Consider the following 12741-nt stretch of genomic DNA (forward strand, 5'->3'; position numbering starts at 1 on the left):
ACCAGGTACCATCCACGCCATGCCTGCTGTGAAGTTCACTCACTCACTGCTTCACACCACTGGTTATCTTTCCAGGGTCGTACCTTTTCAAAAAGTTTGTTAGGTTCCCTGAAAGCCGTAATTTTCTGTCTATTTAACCATATCTTGAAATATAAATGACTGATGAACAATATTACCGATGAGAGACAAAGTTTACTTCCACTTACGTATTCTAGAAAGTGCCACACACCAGGTTTTGTCCCTTTCACCTAATGATGTGGGGATTTATGCTACTGTTGGGAGGAGACTCTAGTTGAGAAAGATCCTATCTCTAGAATGCATAAGGTCTGCATGCACAGTTGAGCTCTCAGATATTCTTAGGATTAAACAACCCTGGTTAAATAAGCAAACCACACACAACTGGGATGGGTCTCACAACCCAGACGTGTACATACCATGCGATCCACTTACATAACCTTCAAAAATAAGCAGAACTCATCTCGGGTGTTAGAAGAGTGGCGGGAGAGGAGGGGGAAAGGGGGGTGACAACAGCGTACCAGGGGCTTCTGGCGGTCTCGTACTGTTCTGCTTCTTAACCTGGGTGCTGGTTAGACAGGTGTGCTCACTTAGTGAAAGTTCATCAAGTCTTATTGACTGCACACTTCTCTGTATGTGTGCTGCAGTTCAAAACATTTACTGAAATCAACAGGCAAAAAAACAAGAGGAAGCACCAGTGATGAGGAGTATAAAGGAAGATGCCACAAAGAAAAGGACCTGGTGATGGGGCAAAAGAGAAAAGAGCCAAAAAGACTGTAGAATGTTTTAGTTCAAGTGGGAAAGCAGACATTTAGAGACCTACTGTCACCTAAAGTACTAATCAATGAATTAGTGCTAACTATTTTGGTAAATTATAGCCACTTAAGGAACTTTTTATTAATTCTAAAATTCCTTCAACATCTATGGAAGCACACTGTAAATGTATGCCACATTAACAAATACACAACTGAATCCATTCTGAATCTCCCACCTAGTAACTAATAAGATATCCTGGCAGCCGGGCCGGTGTGGCTCAGTGTTTGAGCATCAGCCTATGAACCAAGAGGTCGCTGGTTCAATTCCTGGTCAGGGCACATGCCCAGGTTGTGAACTTGATCCCCAGAAGGGGGCATGCAGGAGGCAGCCAATGGATGATGTTTCTCTCTCATCGATGTTTCTATCTCTCTAGCCCTCTCCCTTCCTCTCTTAAAAAAAAAAAAGATATACTGGCAAGTTAGCTGGCCTAGGTTTAGTCTGCAACAAGGAACTAAAAAACGTTGCACACAAAGGCTCCAACTCTACTGTTCCATACAAATTAACTAAATGGCACTGGGCAGCCGACAGGAATAACTGTCTCCTTTTCCAAAAGAAAGCAGCACTGTTTCTTAGGAAGGCAAATGTGCGTCTCCACAATCTATAAAGCAGCCACTTCACCCAGTTCTCATCACTGAAGTTCACGATCCTCGAGGCACATGCCCGGGTTTCAGAAGGGGGGTGCAGGAGGCAGCCTATCAGTGATGTTTCTCTCTCGGCGATGTTTCTACCTCTCTATCCCTCTCCCTTCCTCTCTAAACATATTTTTAAAAAGAGAAAAGCACTCTTGTTAAGCAAAGGCTTTGTAAAGTAAGGTATTTCTGCCCTCCTTTGTGGCCTGAAAATTGATTAAAATACAGTGAGGCCTTGACTTACGAGTGTCCCAACTAACGAGTTTTTTGAGATAGGAGCCGTCTCTCGGCCCATTTTTTGCTTTGAGTTGCGAGCTAAAATTCGGGTTACGAGCCAGCTTCAGATACCCCACCGCTAGTTGGCGCAGCGAACGTCACAGTGAACACCACAACATCAGCCCAGCATCATGTGTCTCGCTCGTTCATTTTTTGATTTGACAAAGAGTAATTTGAGTTACGAGCTCCGTCACGGAACGAATTAAACTCGTAAGTCAAGGCCCCACTGTAGTAAATTCCTGATTATAAAGTTCCCGATCCTCCTCTAAATTCTTTGTAGCACTTGCCACTCGCTGAAATTATCTTGTTTACTTGTTTATTTTCTTTCCATAGCATTTTAAGCTCCGTGAGAACAAGGACCTTACCTGTCTTTAGACCACCGTAGCCAGAGCCCAGATGGCTGTGTGCTCAACAAAAACCTGTTCAATAACCACAACTATCCAGGTAATTTACTTTAAGGTCCCCAAGTAGGAGAATACTGTGCATATATAAGATCATGTCAGTACCAAGAAATCGGTAGGTTCAAGGTCACCTGTTTCTGGGTGAGAGTAATTGACCCAGCTTTTGTATCAGTTCTGCGGCTGAGAGGTTAGACAAGGTTTGAAAATTTGGAAGACAGGTAATTTTCTATGTATTTTTTGGAGAAATTTTATGAAAGACAAACACTATAATAAAATCAATGTGACCTAAGGAACAAAAGCCCAGAGGTGGGTGGGTGACTGAGCCCCCTGGAAAAGAGGCTTGCCCCTGCTCCAGATTAGGCACCTACTCCTGCTTTCTTGACGTTCTCCTCCCTGAAAAGTATTACAGGATGATGCACTTTTGAAGCTTCAGCAAAGATGAAAATGTTGACATTATCACTAATTACGTATGTGACCCCTTATACCTTCTAAAGTCCTTCATGACTACTGAAGAGATTTTGAGTTGTCAGCGTGTCGGAGTTTAATGGGAGAAAAAGTCCAGTTACAACTGCAAAGAATCAGGGAACAAGGGAAACATTTTACTCACAAAACAACTGAATACCAACTTCCAATTCAATACCCTAAGTATCAGCTTTTTATTAAGCTCCACAATCGTATCACACATCTGAAGTCAATTCCTCACTTTTGCTTGTCTGAAAATCTCTAGAAACTACCATTTTCAGAGGGGTAGCATTAAAATAAACACGGATTAAATAAAACATGATTTTCAACTCAACATGGTGATAAAATCTGGAGTTGAAGACCAATAAAGTTCTAAATCTCTGGTAATTATGCAATGCAAAAAAATTCCAATTTTTCAAGTGAGTGTGATTTAAGCAGTAGCTGCAAGTAAAGAACCATTCATCAGCAAGACTCGCAACCCGTCTTGGTAATTTTTACTTTACAATAAAGACATCACTGCATTCACAAAAACAACAAGACTAAAAGTAAAATATACTTACTCTGCCCAACAGTCAAGAACTTCAATTTAATGGTTAGTTAAATGTGCAAATTTGTGGGTTTTTGTTTTTGTTTTTCCTTTTCAAAGCTGGTATCCTCTCTTTTCATGAAACTGGCCAAGTGGGCTAGGAAATACTAGCTATTACCCAGGAAGGAAGTGTTTCTTTCCCACCCACCATCGCCTTACATACACATCTTCAGCTGGAAAGGCTGAGAGTGTGTCAGCAGGGCTGGTGGAGAGGCCGCCTTCCCCACTGCAGGTGGCTCCTCAGTGCCAGGGTCAAGACTTAAAAGTGAATCACAGGGAGACCACAGGATGGAGATGTTCTAACCTGGTTTGCAGGGAGGGTCCCACACTCCTCAAAATTACTAAAAATCATTACAGCTGGTGAATTTTATGGTATGTATATTATACCCCAACAAAGCAATAAAAAAATAAGCAGCAAGAGGTAGAGACCCAACACATAACTGATACTACATCCAAAAATGTAAGATCTCTACTTCCCCCTGAACCTCCAAGTAGTCTAAGTATATTCCCTCCTTCTCCCCTTAACATATTCCTTAGGAGTTTCTAACAACCTTCCTTTCATTCTGCTCTATGCTGCTCCAAAAAGGAAGAATAAAATAACTTCTGAATCACTTTCATGACTCCACCTGCAGAATTAAATATATTTGGTATATATGGCAGTAATAGTGAAGAGTAGGCAGGTAATTTTGTAGAAATCAATTCTCCTGTTCTGAAGTAGTAAAGGGAGGGGGACTCCTCCTAACTGATCCCCAAGCCAGACTGCTCCAACCTCCCATCGCTTTTTATACCTCTCTTAGAGCCTTCAGACCTTGGAGTGTGGTCATCCTGGTACCCGTCTTACCAACCTTTAACGCCCTCCTCCTCTCCCCAATGTCTTGAGCAGTATCTTTCACATCCTGAGAATATAAAAATGTTCTCTAGATAAGGGGCAATATTTTCCTAACCCAATTGAGGAATATCAATTCTATTCTCAGAGGATAAATACAGTTCTGAGTCCTACTGGACTACCACTAATTCAAAGCTAACTTCTTGGTTGACTGGTAAATGATGACAACAATGACGACAAGGAGGATGAACTAACTCAAAAATCACCTTGGGCTAGCTAACCAGCTGCTGTTCTAAAACCAAACACTAGCTCAGAACACAAAACCCAATTTCTATGCCAGTCAACAGGTTAGAAAAACTAACAGGTTAGAAAAATTATTTAAAAATTACAAGTTTTTGCATATTACCAAGCATCCAAAAACCGAGCAACAGGATTTCTACTACCATCACTACCAAGTCTGACTAAAACATTATGCAAGGCAGAAAATGTCAAACCTTTGAAGTACAGAGAAAATTACAAGGAAAAGTCCCAGGAAAAAAAACATGAAGTATCTAGGACAGTGATGGCGAACCTATGACACGTGTGTCAGAGGTGACATGCGAACTCATTTTTTTGGTTGATTTTTCTTTGTTAAATGGCATTTAAATATATAAAATAAATATCAAAAATATAAGTCTTTGTTTTACTATGGTTGCAAATATCAAAAAATTTCTATATGTGACACGGCACCAGAGTTAAGTTAGGGTTTTTCAAAATGCTGACACGCTGAGCTCAAAGGGTTTGCCATCACTGATCTAGGATCAGAAAAATTAATCAATATGCTACGTAGGATAAGATCAAAACCTGTGAAATTTACCTTTCCACTTGAAGAACAATATTATTTGCCTTCCATTAGTGATGACTTCTAGACTAGCTCTAAAACACCAAAATACTAGCAATAACCAAAATGAATCAAATTTAGGGTATGTAAGAATATCTATCATGAGCTGATAAGACATTAAGTCCTCAGGTCTCTGAAGTCTGTGTTCAAAGCCTACTCAATAAAAAAATTACACAAAGGTCCTTAAAGATACTAGGTGAGTATCCTATTCCTAAATAGACTCTAAAATATTTTAATTAATAATTAATGTTTACTTAAAAACTGAATTTCACTGTCATCTGTGACTCTGAAAAAAACTTTAAACATCCATATTTTTTTCCGTATTGTTTTTAAAATCAAAATCTCCCATGTGCTTCCAAAAAGTTGTTGAGTCAGATTTTTTTTTTAAATATATTTTATTGATTTTTTACAGAGAGGAAGGGAGAGAGATAGAGAGTTAGAAACATCGATGAGAGAGAAACATCGATCAGCTGCCTCCTGCACATCTCCTACTGGGGATGTGCCCGCAACCCAGGTACATGCCCTTGAGCGGAATCGAACCTGGGACCTTTCAGTCCGCAGGCCGACGTTCTATCCACTGAGGCAAACCGGTTTCGGCTGAGTCAGATTTTTAATACATGTAGAAACTGAAATGCTTTTCATTATTGAGGTAAGTGTTCCCAGCAATATATCATATGCAAACTTTTGAATCTGGTAATAAGTTTCTTTTCACCAGTAAAGTTCTCAAGTTCTTATGAGTTTCCTAGTCACTTACTTGAACATCACCTACAGTAAATCAAAACAAAACCACAATAAAGAGGTCTGGCCTCTGAGGGAATCTACGTGTAAAAAAAAGTACTCATAAATACCATCGCAATTGCTTTAAATAGCACATACATTTCTAAACTTCCATGCCACTTGATCAAATTCCCTGTTTTGGATAGCAAAACAAAATCTAGCCCTCCCTGGTCCGGCTCAGTGAATAGAGCATTGGCCCGACTCTTCCCCCACCTTGCCCCTCAGAATGGACTGAAGAGTTCTGGGTTCAGATCCGGCTAAGGGCACGTCCCTTGATTGCAGGTTCGATTCTGGGTGCGTGCTGAAGGCAACCAATGTGTCTTTCTCACATCAGTATTTCTCTGTCTCTCCCCCTCCCTTCCACTCTCTTTAAAAATCAATGGGAAAGTATCCTTGGTGAGGATTAACAACAACAAAAAAAGAGAAAAACCTATTAAGCTCACAATGAGTGTTTTTACTTTAAATTAATCTATTCTATAATACAAAAAAATTGACATGAATTTACTTTAAAAACTACTTATGATGAAATATCTTCACTTGAGTATTTTTATTCAAAGGTCTCCTTTCTAAAAGAGTGGAATTCACAGAACTGTTCCATCAGTAATAGGACCAATTCATCTGTTATATTCTTTTTTTTTTTTTTTTTTTTTTTTTTTTTTTTTTTTTTTTTTTAATTAAATCTTTATTGTTCAGATTATTACATTTGTTCCTCTTTTTTCCCCCCATAACTCCCCTCCTTCCAGCTCCCACCCCACCCTCCACCCTCACTCCCCACCCACTGTGTTCATCCATAGGTGCATGATTTTTGTCCAGTCACTTCCCGCATCTCCCACACCCCTTTTTCCCCCAAGAATAGTCAGTCTATTCCCTTTCTATGTCCCTGATTCTATTATAATCACCAGTTCATTCTGTACATCAGGTTATTTATTCACTTGATTCTTAGATTCATTTGTTGATAGATGCATGTTTGTTGTTCATAATTTGTATCTTTACCTTTTTCTTCTTCTTCCTCTTCTTAAAGGATACCTTTCAGCATTTCATATAATACTGGTTTGGCGGTGATGAACTCCTTTAGCTTTTCCTTATCTGTGAAGCTCTTTATCTGACCTTCAATTCTGAATGATAGCTTTGCTGGATAAAGTAATCTTGGTTGTAGGTTCTTGGTATTCAGCACTTTGAATATTTCTTGCCATTCCCTTCTGGCCTGCAAAGTTTCTGTTGAGAAATCAGCTGACAGTCGTATGGGTATTCCCTTGTAGGTAATTGAGCCTCTTTCTCTTGCTGCTTTTAAGATTTTCTCTTTGTCTTTTGCTCTTGGCATTTTAATGATGATGTGTCTTGGTGTGGTCCTCTTTGGATTCCTTTTGTTTGGGGTTCTCTGCGCTTCTTGGACCTGTAAGTCCATTTCTTTCACCAGGTGGGGGAAGTTTTCTGCCATTATTTCTTGAAATAGGTTTTCAATATCTTGCTGTCTCTCATCTTCTGGCACTCCAATGACTCTGATATTAGACCGCTTAAAGCTGTCCCAGAGGCTCCTTACACTATCTTCACACTTTCGGATTCTTTTTTCATTTTGCTTTTCCAATTGGGTGTTTTTTGTCGAATCTTTGGTTTGATTATTGTACTCCTCTGGTCTGCTATTGGGTATAATATTCTTTATTTCAGTCCGTGTATGCTTACTTTCTAATTTCTTTATCGTAGCATCGAGGGTCTCATTAGTTTTCGTGAGGCTCTGCACAAATTTATGGCAAGCCCTCAAAATTGCGATTCTTAGCTCCATATCCTCCATTTCTGTCATGTTTTTTTGTCTCCGCATCTTTTATGCTTTCTTGGTGCACCCCCTTGTGGTCTCTGTGCGCAGTCTTGTTCTAGCCAAGCCTTAATTGTTGTAGTTAACACTAGAGGGGTTTGACCACCAGGCCGGCTGGCTGTGGAAATCAGCTGTGTGGAAAACGTCTGCCTTCTGGGGAGGTGCTAATCCAGCCTTTGCCTGAGGCAATCGGCAAATGGCTGTGCGCAGGTTTTGGGCGGGGCGGGATCAACAGGGCGGGCGGAGGGAGCAGTTATGGCCACGCTCAGTCCCGTTCCCAGAGGCTCTGCTTCTCAGAACCCCGGCAGCCGCTGCAAACCTCGGAGAGAAAGCTGCCCTCAGGTTCCAACTGATGCCGGATAATCCCGCTTCTCCCGTTTGAGTCTGGGTCCCTAGAGACTCGCCCGGATCTGGAGCCCAGAGTCTGAGACTCACTCCCGGCAGAAAACGACAACCGCGCCCTCAGCCACCAGCCCGCTTTGCGCGCGCACCTCAGTACCTTTGTATTTTCCACACTGCGCCGCCTCTGAGCCTCGATTTGCTGTTCTCTTTCCTTCTAGTTGTAGAGTCTCTCTTCAGCCAGCCTTCCTGTGGTTCTGGGTGATGTCCGTTCAGTCTTTTAGTTGTATTTTTGAAATGGTTGTTTGCGGCAGCGGTCTCCGGTGTTTACCTACGCCGCCATCTTGGTCTCTCCTCCCATCTGTTATATTCTTTAGCCTGCCCAATATCCTATTTAATTCCACATATAAATAAAGCAATGATATCCTAATAGACACACTGAGTTAGTGAAAGAAAAATATCCAGTTAAAACTATGGAGTACTACTATAGTCATAGTGGAATACCACCAACTCAAAAACAAGTACCTGATGAAATGAGGCTTCTGGCAATCCAAGTTAAGCCTTCAAGGACTTACCAAAACGCACTCATTCTGTCTCACTTTCACACACATATTCCAATGTCTGCACGTTCTATGACATCAAGAATAGTTTAACCTCAAACTATACCATCAGTGAAAGAAACTCAAGATGGAAGTCAGAAGACTGGAAGACTCCAACATCAGCGCTGGCCTCTCACTCCAGTGCCTCTAGATGTGACATCAGATGCAGTTTACTACTTCACCAAAATAAAAAGAAATCCTTTCAGCACTTTTCGTTATCATCAAGTTTTAAACGCAAACTTCAATATAGTCACACAATTCATTTCACCATTTTGCAAAATCGTCTTCCATCAGCGCTCTGCGCCAAGATCAGGCAAAAACACACCAAACGGACAGCTAGGCTTTCCAAAAAATGCGCTTTCTTTATCAAAGCTCAATCTTTATTTTCAAGTGCAAGAAAACAACAAACATTTGCTGCTCAAGACAGGAAAAGCACAACCAGCGTTACTGTATAACCACCACTAAATGTCTCAAAGGGAAAAATAGTTCAAGACCGGCAAATTAAAAACATTCTGCGCAAGCCAAAAATAAAAGCTCTTCTGCCCTACAATCAATCCACAGCAAAGTACTGCTTCCTCTCTTTAGGGCGCCAATACCAATGAGCCAATGGATACAAGTATAAAGTAAATTCAGTGTCTGTTTGAAATAAGACAAAAACCAGACATCATTTATTCAACAGGAGGCTTTGCAGCCAAAACGAAATACAACCAAAACCACGCATCACCCACCACCAATGGCAGAAGCCGTAATCAACAAGTTGGAAAGAGGGCAAAACGAATAGCTCACTGCCCTCTCCTCCACATTAAAAACAAAAAAGTCCTTTCACAAAAGGTAACACAGTTCAAGTACCTGGTGGAGGTGCCTTTCCTCACATCACAGATGCTGCATTTAAAGGCTTCCGCGCTGTTTCTGAAGGTGCAGACGCTACAATCCCAAAAGCCTTCGTCTGCGGCAGGTTTCGCTTGTCTCTTCGGCCTGCAGAGGAGCGGGGCGAGGGGAGCGGGGCGAGGGGCGAGGAGGGAAGGGACGGGGCAGGAAGGGGAGACAGCACATCACAGGCTCTGGTAGGCCGTGGTAATTTCGCAGGAATCCTAGGCTGGAAACTTCGCTCCGGCGACCACCCACCCATCCTTTTCCGGAACCAGAAGAGGGACCCGGCCCCCACCGGCGCCCTGCCACCTCCGGGCCGCGTGGCCTCCCACGGCGGGCGGCTCCGGAGCTGGGCCGCGGCCGCGCAGGAAGCGGGCGGACTCGGCGATCCGAGCGTGGGACCGGGGCCGGAGGCCGGGAGAAGCGGCAGCCGGACCCGGGGGCGCGCAGGGCCGCCCGCGACGGCGGCGGGGCCGGGCCGCCCCCTCCCCTCCCCTCCCGCCGGCCCGCCGCCTCCCGCCCACCTGGTTAAATCTCCCTTTGTCTGGGCGGAGCGGCGGCGGAGGCCCGGGAGGAGCCGCCATGGCTGCGGCGCGCACGGCCGCCGGCCGGAGCGCAGCGACGCCGCCCCCGCCCCCGATCTCCATCTTAGCGGCGCCTCCCCCGCCCGGGGGCTCCGGGCCTAGCCGCCGGCCCCCGCCCGCCCCGTCCTCCCTCCCCTTCCGCCCCGGCTCCGAGCAGGTACCTGGTCGGGCTCTTCTTGTCGCCCATGGTCATGGATGGGCTGGACCGCCGCCTCCCCAAAGCCGAAACCGGCGCGCCTCGGAGGAGAAACGCCGTCCGGGGAGTCGTCGCGGACCGACCCCCCTCCCTCCCCCGCGCGCACCCGCCCTCAGCCGCCGCGGCTCGAGCTCCAGCCGCCGCCGCCGCCGCCGCTGCCGCCGCCGCCGCCAGTCTCCGGCCGAGACTAGTCCCCGCTAGCGCCGCCTCCTCCGAGTGACTGACGAGGGGCGGGGGCGGGCGGCGCGCGTCACGCCTCGTGCAGCCAATGGGAGGCACGGCCTGCGCCGAGGGGCGGGGCGCGGGGCGGGCGGATGTGGGCCGGCCGGCGGGGTGCGTGCGCTGCCGTGCGCGCTAGTGGCGCGCGTGCCTGCTGGCGGCTCCGCGGCCCCGCGGCGGAGCGGGCGTGCCCCGCAGGGCGCCTGTGGCCGCACCGGGAGCCCGCGTCGGGCTGGGACCCCCGCGCGGCCGCCGAGTGCCGCGGTCCTCGGGCCCGCAGCCCGACCGCGCCCCGGGGAAGTAGCTCCGCGCTGAGGCTGGCAGCAGCCGCGCCGCTAGCCACGCCTGGAGGGTCGCAGAGCCCGGAGCCGGCGGGCCTCTTGGCCTGGGTTCGCCCGCGCCCTCGGGCGCCTCGGCCACGCAGAGCTTTGTGTCTGCTCCCAGCCCGCCGCCAGCCCTCAGCCCCGCCGGCCGCTGGCGCCGGGGAAACTGCAGAAAGGGTGTGGCACGAGGACCGCTCCCCAGGCTGGGCGCGCCGCTGCGCACCGACTCCCCCTGCAGCCGCCCAGACCTCAATAGGGCGTTTCCCTCGGGAAGCAGCTGCTGGAATCCTGGCAGCCACGTGCCAGCAGTCAAACCTTGGGCCTCAGCGCTTCATCTCCAGCATGAGGCTCATCACCCTCCTCCTAGGATTGTCTGGGAAATTCAGAGACCTGTGCACCGTAAGCACGCAGGTCAGTGCCTGACACGTGGGAAGGACCATACAAAACACTGGGTGAGAGCTATCCTAGCGGGGCCTGAGTGTGCACCACTCCCCGCACTGTGGACGGGCAGCACCCACGGCTTTCTGCCCTCTCTAAGGCTGCCTGCCAAATTGACTCGACCTGACTCAGGCCCCTCTGCCCTCAGGCACTAGGTATTCCTGGGAGGCGAGGATCCCAGGTGATAAGATAAAGGCGTGGCTGGGCTGAAGCCCTGGTAGGGGTAGGACCGAGTCAAAGAATGCGGCTAGAGAGGTTGGGGGGTGGGGAGAAGAGTGTAGAGGGATACACTGAGGCTGAGGGGCCAGGGAGCAGGAAGTCCTAGGTTAGTCCAGGGGTCAGAAACCCGAGAACGAAAGAGGGAAGGAATGTGTCAGCTCGAAGCTTGATCAGCACATGCTGTCCTATCTAGGCAGCACACCCAGGAGGGACAGCACTGTGCACAAGGGTCAGCGCCCCTCAGGCCACTCTCTCAGAGTCCGCGGGGGGGGGGGGGGGGGGGGGGGGGGGGGGAGGAAGAGGAGGAGGGAGGCATGGGGCAGAGGGCCCAAGGGGACAGAGAAAGCCACGAGGGCATGCACACAAGCCATGGCCCTGTGCCCACAGCCTTGACCTCTGGTGTCGGCCTGGCATGCTTCCAGGACTCCAACCCTGGTGTGAAGGTGCTGAGAGAAAGCGGGTGGTAAAAACAATCCCAGCTGCAGAAGTGGCCTCTGGGGAGGAGAACTGTGCAGCTGGGAGCACAGGTGGTGGAAAGGAGACTTACCTTATTACTGTTATTATCATTATTATTAGTGTAGAGTAAATGCACAAATCATTTTGCAGCCCTGTGAATGAATAGATAGAAAGATAGACAGATAGATACTAAACCTTTGTATCCACCATCCAGATCAAGATATAGAATATTGTCATCCTTTCATCCCTTCGCTGCAGGTAACCACTATTTCAACTTCTGTTACCAAAGACCAGCTCTGCCTGTTTGTGATTGTCATATACCTGGGTTTATGGTGGGTACTCATTTGTCTGGCACCTTTTTCTTAACATAATAATTGTGACATTTATCCATATTGTTGCCTATATCAGTAGTTCATTTTTGTTACTTGCTTAAGTGTGTAGAATTCCACTACAAATACAACATAATTTAGTTGTCACCCATAGGAGACTGACTTTTTTAGTGTTGTTGTTTTTTTGTTTTTTGTGTGTGTATTTTAAGCTGTTTTACCTTTTTAAAAAAAAAATACATAGTTTTAAACATGCTTTAAGGCAGTGGTTCTCAACATTCTGGCCCTTTAAATACAATTCCTCATGTTGTGACCCAACCATAAAATTATTTTTGTTGCTACTTCATAACTGTAATGTTGCTACTGTTATGAATCATCATGTAAATATCTGATATGCAGGATGGTCTTAGGCGACCTCTGTGAAAGGGTCGTTCAACCACCAAAGGGGTCGCGACCCACAGGTTGAGAACCGCTGCTTAAGGGGAAAAAGAGAAGTTCCAGTACAGAGAACTAATTTCTAGGAACATATCAGACCCACACATCGCCATGTGGTTGTAACTGTAGAGGCTCTAGTTTCATTCGCACCCCCTGAAAGTCTCCTTGTAGTGACAGGAGCCGGACAGACTGCCTCTGAGGCAGGCGCTGTAGGACCAGGCTCTGAGCAGGGAAGCCTGCGCCCTGGGGGCAGACCTCC

General features: G+C 46.7%; 1 protein-coding gene across 2 annotated transcripts in view; it reads right to left on the bottom strand.

The window, feature by feature from the left end:
* The window catches only part of RYBP (RING1 and YY1 binding protein), a 94459-nt gene extending 84282 nt beyond the window's left edge, over positions 1 to 10177 (bottom strand). Inside the window, exons 1-2 of one of the 2 annotated variants that reach the window (XM_070391028.1) lie at positions 10032 to 10177; positions 9266 to 9391 (exon numbers count right to left, since the gene is read on the bottom strand). In XM_070391028.1, coding sequence (XP_070247129.1) covers positions 9266 to 9391; positions 10032 to 10063 — 158 coding nt within the window. In that variant the 5' untranslated portion in view covers positions 10064 to 10177. The remainder of the gene's footprint in view (positions 1 to 9265; positions 9392 to 10031) is intronic. The other variant, XM_070391029.1, reaches the window with a different exon arrangement.
* Between the last annotated feature and the right edge of the window lie 2564 nt (positions 10178 to 12741).

This window comes from Myotis yumanensis, unplaced genomic scaffold (genome assembly GCF_028538775.1).
Source record: "Myotis yumanensis isolate MYYU_CA2020_CCGP unplaced genomic scaffold, mMyoYum1.0.hap1 SCAF_14, whole genome shotgun sequence".
Lineage (NCBI taxonomy): Eukaryota > Metazoa > Chordata > Mammalia > Chiroptera > Vespertilionidae > Myotis > Myotis yumanensis.